Source organism: Schistocerca cancellata, chromosome 2, assembly GCF_023864275.1.
Source record: "Schistocerca cancellata isolate TAMUIC-IGC-003103 chromosome 2, iqSchCanc2.1, whole genome shotgun sequence".
NCBI lineage: Eukaryota > Metazoa > Arthropoda > Insecta > Orthoptera > Acrididae > Schistocerca > Schistocerca cancellata.
Genome location: NC_064627.1, coordinates 163727082 through 163750582, shown reverse-complemented (window position 1 = coordinate 163750582; position 23501 = coordinate 163727082). Strand labels below are relative to the sequence as shown.

The following is a 23501-nucleotide window of genomic DNA, read 5'->3' as shown; positions in this document are numbered from 1 at the left end:
AAAGATCTTACATTATGTCATAAAAGGAACAAGACATAAGAAGATACTCCAAGAGCATAGGAATTTTGTGAACTATACTAAAATGCATCCTTCGGCGTAAAGTGCGCATTCATATGTCCAGATTCAGATGTAAATTTTCTTGGAGTACCAGTACTGTATTACTTCATGTTTGGTTCTTTATTAAGGCATAATGCCATACGTGCTAGAAGATGAAAACGTGAAATTGAAATGCAGCGAACAGTTGAAATTGACTGCCTCAGCAGAAAAGATTAATAAAAGTCAAATTTCCTTAACAAACCGACAAAAATAACTTCATTGTTCTGCAAGGCGATTAACGCTTGACTGTCAGAAAGGTGGAAACAAAATAAAATCTGAAACTAATTACATATTTGAGCCTTCCGTAATTATGTGAATGTATTTTAATTCACTTGATAGCTCCCTGCCACAGAAATCCGTTTTGTTTTCATTTGATATGAGAACAATAAATGAAGAAGAAACAGCAAAATCACTTAACGTAAACACGGGTCATTTAAAGACTACCACCTCCCCACAACAACTCAAGACTGCTCTGTGAATCAGGTCCGGATCTACGATATTTCCGAACTGAGCCAATATTAGATAGTGGCGCTCCCCCTGCCTCGAGCGTTTGAGATAAGGTGCCAAAAATTTACGAAATCGACTTTCCAAAATCTTCATTTTTTAGCGCACATCTTTCTGAAGAACCTGATACATAAAACATATATGTTCGAAGGAATGTAAGACATGTTATTTGGTCTTAAGTGTGCCAAAGTGCAGTGCCACGCCTCTTCACACAGCATTCTTCCAGCGCACGTCTGTATTTCGCTCTGTGGAATCCAAACATGTAATATTTTGTAATGGGTGCCATCAAACTATATTCACGCCAGTGGAAATTAAAATGTCCTGTGGTGCCTCTCCTGCGCCCAGTGGGCTGGTTTGACATTCTGCTCCTCTTTAAAAAAATTTCGCAATTAATACTGGATGGGATTACTTGTAACCGGCAGAACAAGAACTCTTCAGAAAATCTGTAGTCTTTACTGCATATTAGCTAATAACTTGGTGTTTTGTGTGGCATAAAATTAAATATAGGACACACAAAACGAGTAAAGACAAGAGACAAGCAAGACAGTACACATTTCTTCAATCTTTAGGCCCTAGCTTTTTTTCTATCTAACCTTGCCACAACTTCATATGGCGTACTTTCCTTTCTGGGAAAGAATCTATTACCTCATCAAAGTTCGTCAACGTTTTGCTACATGAAAAACAACATGTCATTGTCTAATACTAGACAAGCTGTTAATACTAATAGTACCCAAGACTGGTGTGGTTTCTCGATCTGATTAGTGTATTTTGTCACTGCTAGACAAAACGAAATAGGCCTGCCTAATATTGCAGCATTGTTACACACGCCAAATAAACGAGACTGTTTTGGCACAAATGTTCATTTTTATAACACGGCGGAATATAATTCACGAAGTACCAACATCAAATGCCTATTAGGCCTACTACAAGCAAAAAGTTTTACGTTAGGAAATAGTTTCACATTTCATTCATACACATAGCTTCTGAAGCATGAGATCAAGAAGTAGTAGTACAAAATTTTTATATAAACTTGGAATCGTCATATTCTTCCGTAATTTGTGTGAGTCCCCGTTTCTTCCCCTTCCTTGTTCTAACAATCAATCTGTCATCACTAATTTTGTAATTATTCCTGCCAGTATCAAAACTTATTCTCTGATTAACTTCACTAACCCTGCCACAATCACCGGTTTAGTTATCCTACATTTATTCTCCAATTAGGCATTATTACGCGTTGGTACAACGTGTTTTCCACGCTACTCCCACAATAGAACTTTAGCGGCTGCTAGTCAGAGAATGACCCATAGTAGTGTAGCAGTCTGACCAAAAACTTTTTGTCCAAATTTCATTTTCTTGGATACACGGAGGAGACAATACACAATATTTGTTGCCTGTTATTCCTGTTAGTCGTTTATTTCCACTCTGGTAGTCTGAATCTATCGAATTCGCTAGTAGTTATAACAACTCTGATCACTTGCAAACCGAGTCAACCACATACACAGCGATTGGCATTTACCCGTTCGGCTTTATTCCACTCAGCTCATATAGACCCGTCCCCTTTTGTCTGCAGGAAAGTTTATTTCTAGATGCGACGGGGATTCCCCTGGCAGGCACATCACGTACACTACGCACGCATTCAAAAATCAACTTAACGATTCTTTCAGAAATCAACTTAGAATTTGTTCAAAAACCAACAGGGATGCGTTCAAAATCATGTGAGTAATAGATAGGTCAAGTGCGCTGCATGCTATGCTCTTTGTGAAACAAGGTATTTTTTCTCAATAATATGAATTTGGCGCCCTCCCCCCCCCCCCCCCCCCCCACCTCCTCCCGCACCCAGCGGCCTCCGGGCCTGTTGCGCATACGTGAATCTGGCTACTTACGCACACCAGTAAAATTCTTCCAGATAGCATCTGGATGCTTGTTGCTATTTCTTATACAGCTAACTGCCACACTTCTATAGCCAGAAGCAGGAGAAGGTACTAATACACACATGCACATAAGCTCGCTCGTAACCACTCAAACGATTCTATTGTAAACAATTGTGACGCCACGCTCATCGGAGGAAATTTGTTGTTAAGAAACATTGCATAGTCTTCCTAAGGCCTTTCACACATTTTGCTGTTGGCAGACACTTGTATGAGCACTGTGTTTTGTTGTTGTATATGGTGCATTTCCTTTGCAACTCAAATTTTATTTTCGTTTTTTTCCTCAGGTTCGTTTTTTATTGTTGCAATATTATTCTGGAGTAGCAAGAAACAGTAATATTCTTAGTTAGAGTATTGGTTCTTACCAGACAAATTACAAAAATTTAACTGAAAACTAAAACAATGAGAAATTCCCGGAATTCTAAGAAATTCCCGGGTTTTTCCCGGATCTCCCGGTTGTCCCGGGTCGTAGACACCCAGTAGATTATGAAATGAGACACTGAAAGTAGTATAACAGCATCAAAAAAGTGAGCTTGTCAAAGTAGAGAGGATACTAAATGCAGACTGGCAATAGTGAAAAAAGCAATCCTGAAGAAGAGAAACCTCCAACCATCTCTGGAATGTTCCAGATGCTCCCATTACATTTATATAAGCAGAACACCATGCCAGCCCTGCCAGACACTGATTTCAACTCCTAATTATGATGATGGTGGTGGAGACAGCTGTGGAAAACTCAAGTGATTTATTTGAAATGACACAGCTTGTAAACCAAGAAGATTATACTGAAAAAGTTGTTTAATATTTAATATACCTCCAATGTTAGAAAGTCTTTGTGAAGGCATTTGTCTGGGTTGTAGCACTGTACAGAAGTGAAACATTGTCGATGAACAATTCAGAGAAAAAGAAAATAGAATCTTTTGAACTGTGGTGACAGTCACATTATTTTGTACACCACAAAGCAGAGGTAATTTTTTTTAAGGTTTCATCTTAACTTTGCTTTCTTAGAAAGCAGTATAGAAATAGTAAAATAAGAGCTTTTAACAGGTATCAAGTGTGTCCTATATACATCACATATTGATTACATAATATAAATTGCACATGCACTTCTTGGGAGAGAACTAATGCCTTTGAATAATTGTCTCATCATTGTCCTCTGATACCAATATTCTCTTTATAATCTAGCACCCTAACTCACCAACTTCAGTAAAAACCACTTTTATGTGATACATTTTCCTTTTACTTGTACCAGGTGTACCGGTATGAAATGAGTGTTAAGATACAAATGTGTTGATAGGGAACATTTGTTGTGAACGAGCCTTAATTTTTTGTTTTTGTTTGGTTGGTATGACATCTGTCAAAGATATTTAGTATACATCAAGTCATGGAACAAACAACATCGCATGTTTTCATCGTGTTAACAATGTCGAATTTTGTACCAGAAAGTGATGATTTGCAGAAAGCATTAATTTTTTGCTTTCATTTGAAAAAAAAAAAAGTGCTGTAGAGTTGCATCGAATGCTTGTCGAGGCATATGGTGATCATGCTCTATCAGAAGCAACATGTAAAAGAAGGTTTCAATGGTTAAGAAATAATGATTTTGATGTAAGAAATGAAGAACTTGGAAGACCACCAAAAAAGTTCGAAGATGCCAAATTGCAAGCAATATTGGATGAAGATGATACTTTGAGCCAGAAGCAAATAGCAGCAATGCTAAATGTTGCACAACAAACCATTTCTGACCATTTGAAAGCTATGGGAAAGATCCAAAAGTGTGGAAAATGAATTGAATGAAAGACAGATGGAAAACCAAAAAACCATTTGTCAAATTTTGCTTCAAAGACTTGAAAGAAAATCAATTTTGCATCGAATTGTTACTGGCAATGAAAAATGGTTTTATTTTAAAAATCCTAAATGGGAAAAATCATGGGTTAATCCGGGACAATCAGCAACATTGACTGCAAAACCAGATCAATTCGGCAAGAAGACAATGCTCTGTGTTTGGTGGGATCAGAAAGGTGTGATGTATCATGAGGTTCTAAAACCTGGAGAAACTGTGAATACTAATCCCTACAGACAACATATGATCAATTTGAACTATGCATTGATTGAAAAATGACCAGAATGGGCCAGAAGACATGGCAAAGTAATTTTTTTATACGACAATGCACCTGCACACAAAGCAAAACTGGTTCCGGATACAATCAAAACACTTGGTTGGGAGCTGCTACCTGCACCTGCCATATTCACCAGACTTGGTGCCTTCAGGCTACCATTTCTTTTCATCAATGGGACATGCATTGGCTGAGGAACACTTCGATTCCTACGAAGTATCGAAAATTGGGTGTCTGATTGGTTTGCTTCAAAAGACAAACATTTCTATTGGCGTGGTGTCATTGCCAGAAAAGTGGACATAATGTATAGAAAGCAATGGTCAGTACTTTGAATAAAATGTTTTTACTTTTCAATTCAAAATTAGTGTTTCATTTTCACAAAAAACGCTCATTTCATATTGGTACTCCTGGTAAACACTTTTAAGTAACAGTCATCACCTCACATATTTAGCCAAATTGTTAACAGCTTTGGTGCAGTTCAGCTTCTGTTGACCGTTGTTCTTCACAGTGTTGCAATTTTTGGAAATTTTATAAATCTTTTCTTTCCCTTTAGTTTATTATGGCAATACACCTGTTTATACTTAGGGATGACATAGGTTCAAATTACTGCATAATAACTATTTGCAGTACAGAATTCATACCAAAGTGGATCAACATATTGCAAAAGAAAAGGTGCATAACAGGTGATTCATCTGCTAAAAATGAAAAATGCTACATAGGAACAATGTCACTACCAACTACTGAGAAAATGATGCTTGTTAAATGTCAAAAATATTCACAAGAGCTCCAAGGACGTATATTCTGTGAGGTGATAGAAATATTTTTCTGTAGATATCACACACTTTGTAAATACAGTGGTGGTGGTGATATTATTTTATCGATGGCCCCTTTGGGTGTTTCTTTCTTTAAATGAGTCTTCACTGTGTAGTTACACAAACACTGGTCTCATTATTCACATAAAATTGGCAACACTGTACTAGGTACTTGCAGTTTAGCCATTCTACTAATATAATGAGGAACTATGTGCCATTGCCTTTAACTATGTTAGCATTCATAAGGAATTTTACCATTTTAAATTTGATACAAAATGCTACTAACAACTAAAACTGTACTGAAGTATGTGTAAGAATTTTAGAGTATATAAGTGTGCACTTAAAATACTTACATCGCTAACACCATCTGTACGCAATATTTTTGACTTCAACCACGACAGATAGTAAACACGTACACGGTTCTTCTTTCCTGATATTGTCACTAGAATATTCTGTCCCTCGAGCACTTCCATTTGTTGGAACCTTCGGCGGGAAATAAGCTGGTATACCTTTCCTTGTCCACTACGATCAAGCAGCATCAGTCCATTTTCTGTGCCAATAAGGAGATTTACTCCTGAAACAAATTTCTAAATTATATTATGTACCTACAAGCTGTAACTCACAGTCCAAGTATCCATTCAACAGATTTAAATACTGAATAAGTTTTTAACTGAAAATACTGCTTTTAAGTGTAGTTAAACAATGAATTTCTCCAGGAAAGATTTTTGGCTCAATTCCAGTGTGAATGCCTACAAATTATTCAGAGATAATTTTCACAGAAACGGTACTGTTTTGGATTTGGCAGCACATATGAGAAAATGATGCTATATGGATTAGGTTAGTTAAATGCACTGACAGGCACAAAAAACCCAACACTTCAATTTATTACAAAAACGGAAATTTACTTTAAATTTATAACACTAATACACTATATTATGATGGAATTTTGTGGTATGGTCCCATCTAACTGTTCAACAATGAAAAAGAAAAATGATTATAAACAAATTTAACACATTAAGCCAGAGAGGCACATTTCAAAGAAACTTTGAGTAAGCTCATAAGGGTAATGCACATACGTTTTGGTGTTATATACTTCATGCTTGACTTTACAGACCTCAGAGGTGGTCTCTGAGACCTCTGCTTGCATCTTCAAACACATGTATTTCCACCTCGTGCACCAATGACGGCATTCAGCCTGGCAAGATCCTGATTAATGCAGTAATGTCCTGTCGATGAATCATATCCCATTCTTCCAGGAGGGCAATCAGTAGGTCCTATAGAGACTCTGGATATGATAGGCTCGTCTCCCCAGCCAGCCCCAAATGTGCTCAATATGATTCAAATCAGGGCTTTGAGCAGGTCAACCCATAGCATGAACCCCTGTTTCATCCAAGAATTCTTGCACAATTCTTGCAACATGTGGGCATGCATTGTTGTACACTTAAGTAAAATCATCACCAATAACTGGAATGAAAGGCACAACATACTCCAGAAGGATTTCCTCAACATACCAATGTGCAGTATAGCTCCATGCTCCATGAAGACCAAATGTGTCGTTGCAGCTGTATTGAGTCCTGCCCACACCATCACAGAACTACCCTGAAAAGGTGTCCTGGATGAGAATGTTCAAGGGGACTACCTTTCCTCTGGCCTTCACCAGAATCCCTCTCTTCAGTCAGGTAACCAGAGGCCAAATTGTGACTCATCAGTGAACAACACTTTATCACATTGTTGTACTGTCCAGCCAAGATGTTTCCCTGTGAAATGTAGTCAACTGTTTGTTCTCTCACTAACACTGTTACTCAAACCCGGTGGACTTAACTATGTGCTTCAATAGCAGTGGTGTGACAGTTGCAGAAACCTGAAGTTGTAAGAAGCGGTCACCTATCTCCAATGTTGCTCTTCTCACACCTGTTTCTGGTCTTTTTGCAAAGCCTTCAGCTTCCTTGTACCTTGACATGGTTCCGGAAATGTGGAAGGTGTTGTCCTCAACACTTCTGCAACGCAATGCATGCTGCGGCCATCTTCCACCAAAGCAACAGCTTTCACAGCTTGTGCAGGGCTTAGTGGCACGTTTGCTACAGAAAGGTGATTATAACAATCACAGAAAGATCCTACAGTCGTGTGATTGAAAGGGGAACAATTCAGGGTACAACAATAAGTGGGAAAACATTATTTGCTCACATTCAGTGATGTGTTCTTCAGGTTGCATGGGGGACCAACAATTGAGGCTAGCGCAATAAACAATCAACACTTCATTGTTTGCTCACAAAGCAATGCAAATAACATACATCTCAAGGAGTTGTTTGAAGTGCTTTACTTTGATTAAACAGATAATTACATAACGACTGCACATCATTTATAGGGTGTTGCATCTACACCTATACTCTGCAAGCCACAATATGCTGTACAACAGGGGGTAATTTTCCCACTGTCCTGCTCATTCACAGATGCTACATGGAAAACCAGTTCTCAGTACCCTACTGTATTTGTTCAAATTTCTCTAATTTTATTCCTCATCCTCATGCTTACTGCATGAGATATAAGGGTTTTTGATGATGAAATACAAGGTGTGATACAGAAGTTTCAAGACTGACTCATTTCTGAGTAGGGGAACGAGCACGGACCGGTTCCGCCGTGTGGAGTAAGTAGTGGGGGTCTCAGGGAACGAACTGATGCTGCGTCAGTTGCCTCTGGAGCCCTGGAGAGTGCGCATCGCTTGCAGCGTGAGTGTGTGTCATTGACCTCGGTCGAAAAGTGGGAGAGGCGGAAATGGAGTAGCACTTGGAGCAGCTTTATGTGATTAAGTTTTGCTTACGACTGAACAAAACCATAACGGAGACTCTCGGTATGATTCAAGAGGCCTTTAAGGAAGAAGCCATGTACCATGCAATGGTTTTCATGTGACACAAAAGTTTCAAAGATGGCCGCGGGAATGTTGAAGACAACGACTGTTCTGGGAAGCCATCATCAAGCCGAACGGATCAAAATGTGGAGAGTGTGCGGGAACTTTTAAACAATGACCATTGTCTTAGTGTGAGTGCTCCACCACTTGAGGCATCGAGTTTGCTGCATCCGCCCAGCGATAAAGGGAGATTGGATTCTCCCCACAACAACACATCCGCTCACACGTCGTGCACCGCCGCCACCCTACAGCCCTGACTTGGCTCCAAGTGACTTTTTCCTCTTCCCCAGAATCAAGACAGGCCTAAAAGGGAAGCAATTCGACTCCATTGACGCCATCCAGCAGGCTTTGATGAAAGCCCTTGACAGCATGATGCCCGAGGCCTTCCAGAAGGGCTACAAACAGTGGAAGACACACTGGCAGCGCCGTGTTGATGCTGAAGGATCATACTTTCAAGAATTTTAGTCCACTGTACCTAAACGTCCAATAAATTTCTAGTTCTGAGTTAAGTCTTGAAACTTTTGAATCACACCCTGTATTTTTCATGACTAATACTGGAAGAGGGGATCTCAGAATTTTTTGAATAAGATCCTAAATGATGCCATCCTTGTAATGTCTCACATTTGAATTTATTAGTCATATGTGTACTGTTCTCAAGCTGACTATACAAATACTTGATGACCTGTGCAACTTTTCTTGAATCTTTTCCATGTCTGTCCTTAATCCAAATAGGTAAGAGGACTGAATTTACGAACAACATGTATTCACTGGTTGAAGGAGAGTTTTGTAAGTAATGGATCAAAGATAAATGAAACAAATGGCAATTAAAAATCACAGATTTACATAAACAGACTTAGACAGTGAAGAGACAAATGACAAACAGAAGAGGGTGGGAGGGGGCAGCTTTGCTGAACGAACAACTAAAGGATCAGCAAAAGATAAACTGAAAGAACAATATAATGTTTCAAACTGCCAACATAAACAAAATGTACAACAAACAACAGTTTCTTTATTATTATTGGTATCTCATGACAGTTGTTGTTGTGGTCTTCAGTCCTGAGACTGGTTTGATGCAGCTCTCCATGCTACTCTATCCTGTGCAAGCTTCTTCATCTCCCAGTATCTACTGCAACCTACATCCTTCTGAATCTGCATAGTGTATTCATCTCTTGGTCTCCCTCTACGATTTTTACCCTCCACACTGCCCTCCAATGCTAAATTTGTGATCCCTTGATGCCTCAAAACATGTCCTACCATGACAGTATGATAATGGAAAGACCTGGGTGGAATACAAAACATGGAGAAAGTAGTAGTAGCAACAAATCATCAAGGCGCGCGCGCGCTCGCACACACACACACACACACACACACACACACACACACACACACAAAACTTTGCAAAGCCTTTGGTATTTTATGATTTTTTTTTTCATTCTATACAATTGTAGCACTTAAGTCACTTTATAAAGTGTAATGCAACCACAAGGGTCATTTGCACTAACTGACAACAACATGGCTGATGGATACATGGTTCTCAGGATTACATTCAAATAATGCTGTGTAAATACCACAATATTTCACTTAGGGCAATGCCTGACACATTCAGATGATTACAGTTGATAAGTACTGCTACTTGCCAGGAGTCACCAGCATGGACCAACTGGATACATTTCATAGCTCCATTGATGAAATACTGTGGAATGCATGAAAAATGATCATACATCACTTTATAGAAGTGTTATGACATGGCTGACATCTACGTATTATACAAGATGGATCAAGTAATAGAAAATACCTTCTCTCCTTCTCCCAGTCCCTACAGTGGAAACACTTTTTCGCCACCAAACCTACCAATCAGACTTGACCAAAGACCAATGTTGAACACTGCCTAACTCAGTTCACTCCTCCATTCAACCGTTATCCATCTCCACTGCTCCCAAATCACCCCCTGTTAACTTTCCAGAATTTCTTGACCTTGAACCTTGCTTCACATCATTCCCCAAATCACTAAAATGCATACTAACCATAAATCTACGAAAGAACCACAACCCACCACCTAAAATCTAATCCCAACCTTATAACTCTATCTGCTGACAAAAGCTTCACCACTGCTGTTTTGAACCGCACAGATTACCTGACCGAAGGACTCAACCAGCTGTCAGATTCATCCACCTAAAAACAATGGCAGTGACCCCATTCTAGAAATCCTGCAGCACCTCCAGCCTCTCCTCAAACTCTGAAGTCCATCCCAGAACCTCTCCCCGGAGTCTCCTGCAGCACCTCCAGCCTCTCCTCAAACTCTGAAGTCCATCCCAGAACCTCTCCCCGGAGTCTATCTCTCTCCTCATCCTAACCACTCTCTACACTCCTGCCTTCTACATATTTCCTAAAGTCCATAAACCCGACCACTCTGGATACCTCATTGTGGCCGGTTACTGTGCCCCCACTACGGGAATCTCTGCTTTCGTAGACCAACACCTTCAGCCTATTACCCACAAACTACCCTAATATATAAAAGAACCGGCCATTCCTCAACTGACTCTCCACAGTCCCCGTACCTTTACCACACAGTGCCCTGCTCATCACTACTGATGCCACCTCCCTTTACACTAACATCCCTAACGCTCAAGGCCTTAACACAATTGAACACTAGCTTTCCCAATACCTGACATATTCCAAACAAACAACAGTACGGCAGGGGCACCCGCATGGCACCATCCTATTCAGGGGCCATCTAGAGGAATCCTTCCTAAACACCCAGAACCCCAAACCCCTCACCTAGTTCAGATTCATTGATGACATCTTCGTGATCTGAATCGAGGGTGAGGATGCCCTGTCCACATTCCTCCAGAACCTCAAGACCTTCTCTGCTATTCGCTTCACCAGGTCCTACTTAAACCAACAAGCCACCTTCCTCAATGTTGACCTCCACCTCAAAGATTGCTATGTCAGCACCTCTATCCATATCAAACCTACTAACCACCAGCAATACCTCCACCTTGACAGCTGCCACCCATTCGATACCAAGAGGTCCCTTCCATACAGCCTAGTGACCTATGTCTGTCACATCTGTAGTGACGAGTTGTCCCTGTCGAAATATACCGAGGGCCTCAATGAGGCCTTTACAGATCATAATTATCCTCCCAACCTCGTACAAAAACAGATCTACCATACCTTATTTTTCCAGTTGCCCACCAACTCCCAAGTCCCACCATCTGGCCACAGAGGAGCATTCCCCTCATGACTCAGAACCACCAAGGACTGGAGCAACTGAATTACATCCTCCAATAGGGTTCTGACTACCTCTCGTTGTGCCATGAAATAAGAAATGTCCTACCCACTATCCTTCCCACCTCTGTCACAATGGTACTCTGCTGCCCACTGAACCTACACAATATCCTCATCCATCTCTACACAACTATCCATCACTACACAACACCTGCTCCCAACCACTTGCCTCAAGGCAAGACCTCTCCCACACCTGTAACAGACCTCGATGCAAGACCTGTCCCACACATCCTCCCTCCACCACCATCTGCTCCTGTCTGGTCACAAACATCACCTAGCCCAACAAAGGCAGTACCACCTGTGAAACCACTCATGTGATCTACAAGCCTAACTAAAACAACAGCAATGCATTCTACATGGGCATGACAACCAACAAGCTGTCTTTCTGTCTGCCCTCTGACAAACTATGGCCGAGAAATAACTGGATCAACCTACTGCTGAGCATGCTGCACAACATGATGTTCTCCATTACAATGACTGCTTCACAGCCTGTGCCATTTGGATTCCAACCAACACCAGCTTTTCTGAATCGTGTAGGTGGAAACTCTCCCCACAATATACTCTATGTTCCCATTACCCTCCTGGCCTCTAACTTCATTTGTCATTGTCCTTATCCATCTAGCCCCTTCCCTTTTCCCATTCAGCATTACACAGCTCCCTATTCCACCAATGCATCCAGTTTTTTTACTTCTCTCCTTTTTTGTTACCCCCCCCCCCCCCCTCCATTTAACTCACAACTGTATCTAGCTGCCATCATCCCTGCACACTTCCACCAGCAGCAATTTACCCCCCCCCCCCAATCCTGCTATCCCTCCACCTCATCATGCATTGAAATGAGAAATGTCCCACCCACTTGCAGTGTTTCGAGAATTTATGCGGAAATTCTAGAACCACTCGGCCTTCCACCGCCTCGAACACGCGATTATTTAGATGTGAGTGGGAGAAAAGAACCCTAGCTACTGTGTGTCACGTGTCTGTGTGTGTAGGTATGAAATCAGTCGCAAGCAAAAAGTCGACGCAGTGGTTGAATGGCACCGACTTGTACTTGTCAGGCGACCCACGGAAGTCGTAGTGAAAGCATAGGGAAGAACCAAGGAACTTCTGTGTTATTCTGTGCTGTTTGTCACTGTAACTATTGTTAGTGACAAAAGAACAATTGAGATTCTGAATTGTGAAAAAAATCTCTTATCTTGGACTTGCTGGAGGCAAGACATATTTTCCAATATGTTTGTAGTAGAGACATGGTTGTAAAGCCAACTCTTTTCTAAATGGACTTAAATCTGTTTCTAATGGGAGACTATACGAGTTACTTACGAGAACTTAAATGTTTATGTGCAAAATGTGAATTTTGTTCTTATGAAGCACAAATATACCAATAGTTATTGAAAAGTATTCTTCGAATACCGAGTTATTTTGCAAGTAGTGAGAGAGTCTTTAAGGTTCCTGTAACTAGCATCATTCTTCGGAGAAGAAGTTTATAAGAGATTCCAGAAGCCGGCTATCCAGAGAATAAGATCGGCTGTATAAATCGAGTAAGTCGACTCGTATTACAGAAGTGGGAAGTTTGCACATACACTTCACACACTCTTAGTTGTCAAAAACGTTAGAATGTGGCGACCATGACAGGACCAAAGAAAACAAGAATTTTGAGATGAAAACGAGAGGAAAAGCTATCGAGTGTTGCTACAGCAACTGAGCATAACACAAGAGAACCATTAACAGAAACTGGATTATGCCGGAGTATCCACGGGGGGAAATTTGTAAATATAAATACGGGAGAAGATGTAAGAAAGTCACAATATGAAAAACTAGAGAGGAGATCTTGACGTATTAGACTAAGAAGAGATACGCCTAGAACTAAGACTAAGATGATCCGGTTTGGGGAGTATACAGCTCTCACACGCATCGTAGGAATGCAGACATGGAAATCAGCATACATCCGACGCTGCCGGCACCAGCTGGTCACATCCGCTCACCTACACTGCGAGAATTCTATGCTGAGTGAGAGCAAAACAGAATTTTAGTCCTTAGCAAGAAGTGATAAAAACTATTTAATGAACATTATTATACTTAAAGGTAATTTTTAAATGCTCACAAGGTCTAAAGCTTGTATAATCATGGATCCCATTCAGAAAGTTGAAGAGATGTCAGAACCAGCCATGTCTATGAGAATTACTAAAGAAGGGCCTGACTGGTCTGAGTTAGTAAATCTAATCAAAGCTCAGAATCTTAAGAAAGACTCAGTAAATGCTCAATTACATGAAACTTTAAATGCTCAGAGTCTGCAGTTAAATTCTGAACTAGATGCCCACAGTTTAACTTTAAATGCTCAAAGGGAAGTCCTAAATATTAAGGCGGCAAATCTAGGTTTGTTAAATGCCAAGGTGAACTCGCAAAGTAGAGAATTTAGTAATCTATGCAAAGGCATGGAGACTTTAAAGACTGAATTTAACACCTTAAATAGTAGAGCAGAGTATTTGAAATTAGACTTAAAAAAAGAATTAACCAAGTCCTTGGATATTCATGTAAATCAACTGTTCACTGACTTTAATCAGAAACGGAATGATCAATTTCAGGGTTGACAAAGAAATTAGAAATTGATATTGAGGAAAAATATAATATGGTTGAATCCAAAATTAATGAAAGTTAGGATCATTTGAAAATGTATGCAATGTTAAGTTTGATGCTATAAAGCAGGGATTGTCAACATTAAAAGAGAGTGTTGAAAAGCAAGATAAATTAATGCCAATAATCCAATCGCAAATTACAGGTGTAAGTATGCAAATGGATAATGGAGAAATAAGGTTCCAAGAGAAGACAGCAAACTCTGATATAGTAAATATAAGGAGTTTGGAGGAACAATTTGAAAGGATAATAGATCAAAAACTCACCGAGAGAATGTGTCGCCTATTGTTTCTTCCAAACTTTCAGATACCCGAAAGGTTATAGATGACTTGTCGAAAGAATTTAAACTCTTCCAGGACAAAGTGGAAAAACAGGTAACTGCATACTCAATGTTGTGTTACCTAGTGAAATGGTGACTGTTTTGCAGTGGGGAGATTTTCAAACAAAATTTAACGAAAAGTATTGGTCTGCACTTGTTCAAGTGAAGTTAATATCAGATCCATGGGATCCGGGCAGAGTTATCTATCCCCCAGGGACATTAACATTCTAAGTTAACAAGCGGAGTGACAATCATCGGATTCCGAGTTGTTTTTGGTGTTTCTTCCAAAATAGCTTTCCTGCACAAAGTTCCCTTCAAATCTTAAATTATTCTGTCATTTATTTGTAAAATCTCAAAATATCCAGTAATCTTTACTTGGAAAACTGGATATGACAATAAAACAAATATCGATTTAGATGAAATAAACGGAATAAGATTATTATGTTTGTGGAAAATATAATGTGATGAACTGAACAACTGTAGTGTATAATTTTTTATTTTGTATAGAATATTTTAAGAATGCTGAAGATTAGATGGGTAGATCATATAACTAATGAGGAGCTATTGAATAGGATTGGGGAGAAGTTTGTGGCACAACTTAACTAGAAGAAGGGATCTGTTGGCAGGACATGTTCTGAGGCATCAAGGGATCACCAATTTGGTATTGAAGGGCAGCGTGGAGGGTAAAAATCGTAGAGGGAGACCAAGAGATGAATACACTAAACAGATTCAGAAGGATGTAGATTGCAGTAGGTACTGGGAGATGAAGAACCTTGCACAGGATAGATTAGCATGGAGAGCTGCATCAAACCAGTCTCAGGACTGAAGACCACAACAACAGCAGAATATTTTATACCTTTTATAAGATGTGACGCAGATGAGAGGGTTTGTATCAGTTTTGAAAGGGGTGGGTACCGTAGATAAAAGCATGGTTTATGAGAACACATAAATCATGACTAACACAAAACACACACCACACCTTTCAAACAATCCTCGCAAACAAGTGTGACTGATTCCTCACCATTAGCTATTTCCATAGGGTTGCTAAGATTTCCTTTGGGGACCTCAAGGGTGAAGGTGGGAATGTCCATTCTATTGGAGATGATTTAACACCAAACCTCCTCCGGCGTCTCAGTCAAGTACCTGCGAGGTAGGGATCCTGGGGAAGGGGAGTGGGAAGGGTTTCCTGTCGTTGGTGCTATCTTCTTTCTCTTCTTCGATTTTAGCAACCATTTCTATTTAGTTCCTTGCTTACTTCTCATTTGAGGGAATATCTATTTTTTCCCTCTTTCCATATTCACATACTTCTATCCTTCCTACTTTGCATGGTTTCTAATAACCTACATCTTATCTTTCAATAGGAAGGCCGAAGAATCAGACTACACGAACACATATCCGCATACACACAAGAAGACATTTAAACACAAACCATTAAAATTACACATTAGAAACTTGTTGCGAACTGAGAACTGCCAGGTGTTGTAGGGGAAAAAATGTGTGTAAACAGGGAAACATGCACACACATATACATATATGAACACACACACACACACACACACACACACACACACACACACACACACACACACACGTAAGTACCTACAAACTACGACGATTCTACATCGAGTATACATAAGAAGGAGGCATGGGCGAAGAGGGGGGGGGGGGGGGGGCGGAAAAACACGCAAGCAAGAGCGGAATTGGTCTTGGTAATCATCTAAGAAATGTCAGTATAACAAATACTCTGATAAAGTGACGAATTGTAGGATAGTGTGACTCACATAGCCTAAGTAAGCATATTATCCACTATATAGTGTATACTAAAATGGTGTACTGGAAGTATAGAAGTTGATAAGCAGAGGAGGACTCTATGTATTAAATGAAGTAATAAGAAGTATATGCAATGTGTAGAGTAGATTTGTAACTTTACCAGAAAATACTTAATTATAGTATACATAGGAACATATACTAGAGTAATGAACCATGAGGCCTACTCAGACAGGATAAGGGGGGCGTACCCACCATTTGCTAAGTATATGGGGCAGGCGTACCTACTAGGAGATAGGACGACCTGTGGCCTGAAAAAATAGGAATGTTTTATAAAGGGGTGTACCTACCAAAATGGAAAGAGGAAGTGATCTCATATGGTCAACCCACAGGCAAGGTATAGGTACTGATCCTAGGGAAAAGTGACAGTATCGTGACAAAAGTCATTTTCATTTTGCCCAGAGTTCCTCCAAACTACAACAGATAATGAAGCTAGTACATGCTAATAAAAAGGTAGTACAAAGGATAGAAAGAATACTCAAGTGTCATGAACACCTGCAGTTTATGGTTGGAAATAAGGGGAGAGTCCTCACAATTCTTAAATATTATAAAAGATGACTAAAAACATGAAAAAATGTTCGGGTCTTGATATCAAGGTGAAATAAGAACAGAATAAAGGAACACTCAGCTAAAGATTGTTTTAGAGACAAAAAAGATTGTTGTTAAAGTGAAAGACGTATGTAGAAACATGTACAAGGTAAGTATATTGTTATGATATGAAATGTTGTTGTGAGTGATGTTATGTACATAATGACTACGTATAAAGTATCATTTGTCCAATCTGAGGGAGGGATATGTAGTGTTTCGAGAATTTCTGCGTACCACTCAGCCTTCCACCATCTGGAACACATGATATTTTAGATGTGAGTGGGAGAAAGGAACCCTAGCTACTGCGTGTCACGTGTCTGTGCAGATGTGAAATCAGTCGAGAGCAAAAGGTCGACACGGCGGTTGAACGGCACTGGCAAGTAGTTGTCGGGCGATCCATGGAAGTCGTAGTGAAAGCACACGGAAGAACCAAGGAACTTCTGTGTTATTCTGTGCTGTTTGCAATTGTGACTACAGTTAGTGACAAAAGAACAACTGAAATTCTAAATTGTGAAAAAAAAAAAAATCTCTTATCTTGGACTTGCTGGAGGCAAGACATATTTTCCAATACATCTGTAGTAGAGACATGGTTGTGAAGTTAACTCTTTTCTAAATGGACTTAAATCTGTTTCTAATGGGAGACGATCCGAGTTACTTATGAGAAGTTAAATGGTTATGTGCGAAGTGTGAATTTTGTTTTTATGAAGCTCAAATATACCAATAGTTACTGAAAAGTATTCTTTGATACTGAATTATTTCGCAAGTGGTGAGAGAGTTTTTAAGGTATACACCGAGTAAGTTGACTTGTATTACAGAAGTGGGAAGTTTGCACATACATTTCACACACTCTTAATTGTCAAAAACGTTAGACACTATACTTCCCACCCCTTCCTTACCCCCACCTGGTTGCCTCTTCCATCATGCACTGTTGCTCGCAGTCTAGCTTCAGCTGCCAGAGACTGCAATTGTGCGTGTGTGTGTTGTCTATTTTCAACAAAGGCCTTCTTGGCCATAAGTTCACTTTCCGACAATCTTTTTCTTGTGCCTATCTGTGACTCAGCATCTCTGCTATATGATGAGTAGCACCTATCCTTTTCATAATATTATTAGAGAAGGAAAGTTTCTACTCACCATATAGTGGGGATGCTGAGTCGCAATAGGCACAACAAAAAGATTCACATAATTATAGCTTTCAACCATTAAGGCCTTTGTCAGCAATAGACACACACACACACACACACACACACACACACACACACACACACACACACACACATACACGCGCGCTAATGCAACTTGCACACACGTCTGCAGTCTCAGATAGCTGAAACCACACTGCGAGTAGTTTGTCGGTGGCCATTCATGCAGATAGACAGCTTGTTGGTTGTCATGCCTACACAGAATGCAGCACAGTGGTTGCAGCTTAGCTTGGAAATCACATGACTGGTTTCACTGGTAGCCCTGCCTTTGACGGGTTACGTGATTTTAGTGACTGGATTGGAGTAGGCGAAACTGTGGCCACACTGTATCACCCATCTTGGCCACACGCAACAGGCAACCTCAAGACCTTGCTGATTGTTGGTGCAGCATCCTTTGTCCCACATTACTACCGTTGATATAATTAATCCTATACTTTCAAACTAATCACTCTCCCAGCGTTAGTTAAGTGTATTTTTGCGTGTTATCTCCCACACCTTTCTGGTACTACACGATCTTGTATCTCTACCTACGAAACCCTCCCCAACCCCCACACTTCCTCTGTTCTATCCCTGTTCGCACCCACTAAATCCACCTCATCCAGTCACATCTGCCGTTTCCCTTCTTCACGCTTATCCGCCCTCAAACCTGCTACCCACAGTAATATTCATATATTTATTTATTAATTATTCTCTATTTTTATCCTTGTGACTTCTCGCCAATTTTAGTGAGTTGTCGCGTTCTGCTATCGTCATCCTCATCAGATTTCATCCCGTTTTTTAACTTTGTGCATCCATTTTGTCCTTTCCGTGATTTTTCACACTTATTTTGGTGTATTTTTGCATAATTTTTCAGACATAATTCTTCTTTTTTACGTATTTTTTCACCACCAGGGGTCCTTGCTCCTTCCATCTGCGTCAATACAGAAAAGTTTCCTTATCCCTAGCCAGATCCCAGTCCCACATACTGTTCCTGCATTGTTACTTGGCTCGTGAAATCCCCCCTAATGGCCTTACCATCAAATTACCCATCTCTGGTTGCTACCCCTCCTTCCACAATGACCTCCAACTGCTCAGATTTCGCTAATCCTTACCCATAGTCCTGCAAAACCATATCAACCACGCCTAATCCTTCTAGCAGTACCTTCTCTCCATCTGCAAAATTCTCCTGCTATGTAATCCCAAATTCCTGGAACCCATAATACACATTGAAACTCTTGCCCTGCAAGAATTTGAGCAACATGCACAATGCCACCTCTAAAAGCTCTCCATCCTGCTCACTTCCTATTCCTGCCTCGGAGTACCACTGTCCACCACCTCTACAACAACCTCCAAACCTCCCCCATGTCCCCTCATAGCTGACAAACCCTGTCTTGCAGACCTACAACACTTACCCCATCCACCAAAACTCCCTCCCACCATCACACACAACCCAGAACCTAAACAGACCCATAACACAGTCATGAACCTTTCCTCCAGAAGCCTTAGTCCCACAGAAATGTTAGTCCTTTCCAAAGGCCTCACCTTTTGCCCCGCTCCCAAATTCAATCATGCACAACTTGTTAAAGACCTTCTCTCCTCCTCCCACTCCTTACAGTGGAAACACTTTTTCGCCACCAACCCGACCAACGAGACTCAACCAAAGACCAATATTTAACATTGCCTAACTCAGTTCACTCCTCTATCCAACCGTGATCCACCCCCACTGCCTCCAAACCACACCCTGTTAACCTTCCCGAGTTTCTTAACCTCGAATCTTGCCTCACCATCATTCCCCAAATCACTCACCATGTAAACTAACCTTACATATGCAGAAAGAACTGCAGTCCATCATCTAAAAACTGATCCCGACCTTATAATCCTACCTGCAGACAAAGGCTCCACCACTGTTGTTTTGAACCGCAAGGATTACCTGGCAGAAAGACTCCGTCAGCTGTCAGATACTTCCACCTACAAACCTTGCCACAGTGACCCCATTCCAATAATCCAGCAGGATCTCCAGTCACTACTCAAATCCTTAGACCCATCCCAGAACCTTTCCTCAGAGTCCATCTCTCTACTTACCCCTACCACTCCCCGCACCCCCACTTTCTACATGCTTCCTAAAGTTCATAAACCCAACCACCCAGGACGACACATTGTGGACAGTTACTGTGCCCCAACTGAGAGAATCTCTGCTCTCATAGACCAACACCTTCAACCTATTACCCAGAACCTATCCTCCTACATAAAAGATGCCAACCATTTCCTCCACCGACCTCATGGCTCATACCCCTGTAATAGACCCAGATGCAAGACCTGTTCCATACATCCTCCTACCACCACTTACTCTAGTCCGGTCACTAGCATCACCTATCCCATCAAAGGCAGGGCTACCTGTGGAACCAGTCATGTGATTTACAAGCTAAGATGCAACCACGGTGCTGCATTCTATGTAGGCATGACAACCAACAAGCTGTCAGTCCGTATGAAGGGCCACCGACAAACTGTGGCCAAAAAACAAGTGGACCACCCTGTTGCTGAACACGCTGCCAAACACGATATCCCTCATCTCAATGACCGCTTCACAGCCTGTGCCATATGGATCCTTCCCACCAACACCAGCTTTTCTGAATTGCGCAGCTGAGAGCTTTCCCTGCAATACATCCTACGTTCCCATAACCCTCGTGGTCTCAACCTTCATTAGTCACTGTCCTCATCCATGCAGCCCCCTCCTTGTTACCATTCCAGCACTACACAGCCGCGATTTCACTGCCACACCCAGTCTTTTAATTTCTCTCCTTTCCATTACTTCCTCCCCCCCCCCTCTCTCTCCTCCCCTCTGTCTAAACTGCAGCACTTCACTGTCCGCCACCCTCACCATACTATCCCTCTCTCCCCTCGCACCAGCCTCCTCCTTACCCCCACCCAGTCACCACTCCCATCACGCACTGGTGCTGCTGCTCGCAGTCTGGTTTCAGTTATCTGAGACTGCAGATTTGTGTGCAAGTTGTGTTAGCGTGAGTGTGTATACATGCGCGAGTGTGTATGTGTGTGCATTGCTGACAAAGGCCTTAATGGACGAAAGCTGTAATTGTGTGAATCTTTTTGTTGTGCCTATTGTGACTCAGTATCTCCGCTATATGGTGAGTAGCAACTTTACTTCTCTAATATTGTTACATTCCATCCTGGATTTTCCATTATTTGACTTTTCATAATACTATTATACGAGCTACAATGATACACCAGCTGCACACTTGGAGACAATTCAGCTCTCATCAGAGCTGGGAAATTAAAAATTAAATAGGAGCTCAGTGAATAAATTTACTATGGTAATATACTGTAATAACGAAGTGTAGGTTTGAGTGTAGAGATGACACTCGCCAAAAGATAAATAGGTTAGAAATCTCACTTTCTACAATGTTTCACGGCAATGGTATAAAGTCTTAGCTGTGAGACACTACAAGGACTATTTTAGTGTTAAAAACAAAACTGTTTTTGAATGCACAATTTTACTACATTATTTTGAAAACTGGATAAATCAACAAAACATATTACATAATATTTTGTGAAGAAGAGGTACAAATAGCAGTGTCGGTGTTATTAAGAAGTACAATGCAATGTTCCTTCGGACATGCATGCATGTCCAAAGAAACAAGCACTGTAGCGACTACAGCTGTCAAGAAATACAGGAAATGTAGCTGCAGTTGCAAATGTTACCCACCTTTGACTGTGTATGGAAATGACGACAATGAAAATTAGTGCTGGACTGACACTTGAACCTGGATTTGTTGCATTATGAAAACTGTAACATTAAATTCTTAGGCCATCTGAGAACACATCACGGTCACCCAAACTTCCATACGTCATAGTCCATGTTTCACAACCTGTATCTTCTACATCTACATCCATACTCCGCAAGCCACTAGACGGTGTGTGTTGGAGGGTACTTTGAGTACCTCTATCGGTTCTGCCTTCTATTCAGTCTCGTATTGTTCATGGAAAGAAAGATTGTCGGTATGCCTCTGTGTGGGCTGTAATCTCTCTTATTTTATTCTCATGATCTCTTTGCAAGATATACTTAGGAGGGAGCAATATACTGCTTGACTCCTTGGTGAAGGTATGTTCTCGAAACTTCAACAAAAGCCCATACTGAGCTACTGAGTGTCTCTCCTGCAGAGCCTTCCACTGGAGCCCATCCATCATCTCCGCAACGCTTTCACGATTACTAAATGATCCCGTAACGAAGCGCGCCGCTCTCCGTTGGATCTTCTCTATCTCTTCTATCAACCCTATCTGGTACAGATCCTACACCAGTGACCAGTATTCAAGCAGTGGGCGAACAAGCATACTGTAACCTACTTCCTTTGTTTTCGGATTGCATTTCCTTAGGATTCTTCCAATGAATCTCAGTCCGGCATCTGCTTTACCGACGATCAACTTTATATGGTCATTCCATTTTAAATCACCTCTAATGCCTACTCCCAGACAATTTATGGAATTAACTGCTTCCACTTGGTGACCTGCTATATTGTAGCTAAATGATAAAGGATCTTTCTTTCCATGTAATCGCAGCACATTACACTTGTCTACATTGAGATTCAATCGCCATTCCCTGCACCATGCGTCAATTCGTTGCAGATCCTCCTGCATTTCAGTACAATTTTCCATTTTTACAACCTCTCGATATACAACAGCATCATCCACAAAAAGCCTTAGTGAACTTCCGATGTTATCCACAAGGTCATTTATGTATATTGTGAATAGCAACAGTCCTATGACACTCCCCTATGGCACACATAAAATCACTCTTACTTCGGAAGGCTTCTATCCATTGAGAATGACATGTTGCATTCTGTTATCTAGGAACTCTTCAATCCAATCACACATTTGGTCTGATAGTCCTTATGCTCTTACTTTGTTCATTAAACATCGGTGGGGAACTGTATCAAACGCCTTGCGGAAGTCAAAAACACGGAATCTACCTGGGAACCCATGTCTATGGCCCTCTTAGTCTCGTGGACGAATAGTGCGAGCTGGGTTTCACACGATTGTCTTTTTCGAAACTCGTGCTGATTCCTACAGAGTAGATTTCTAGTCTCCAGAAAAGTCATTCTACTCAAACATAATACATGTTCCAAAATTCTACAACTGATCGGCGTTCGAGATATAGGTCTATAGTCCTGCACATCTGTTAAACGTCCCTTCTTGAAAATGGGGATGACCTGTGCCCTTTTCCAATCCTTTGGAAGCCTACGCTTTTCTAGAGACCTACGGTGCACTGCTGCAAGAAGGGGGCCAAGTTCCTTCGCGTACTCTGTGTAAA

At 40.9% G+C, this 23501-nt stretch overlaps 1 protein-coding gene across 3 annotated transcripts in view; it reads right to left on the bottom strand.

Annotated features, from left to right (window-relative positions):
* LOC126161451 (serine/threonine-protein kinase mig-15) overlaps positions 1-23501 on the bottom strand; it is a 327531-nt gene that overhangs the window by 51346 nt on the left and 252684 nt on the right. For all 3 annotated transcript variants that reach the window (XM_049917269.1, XM_049917270.1, XM_049917271.1), the window contains one exon: positions 5802-6022. In XM_049917269.1, coding sequence (XP_049773226.1) covers positions 5802-6022 — 221 coding nt within the window. The remainder of the gene's footprint in view (positions 1-5801; positions 6023-23501) is intronic.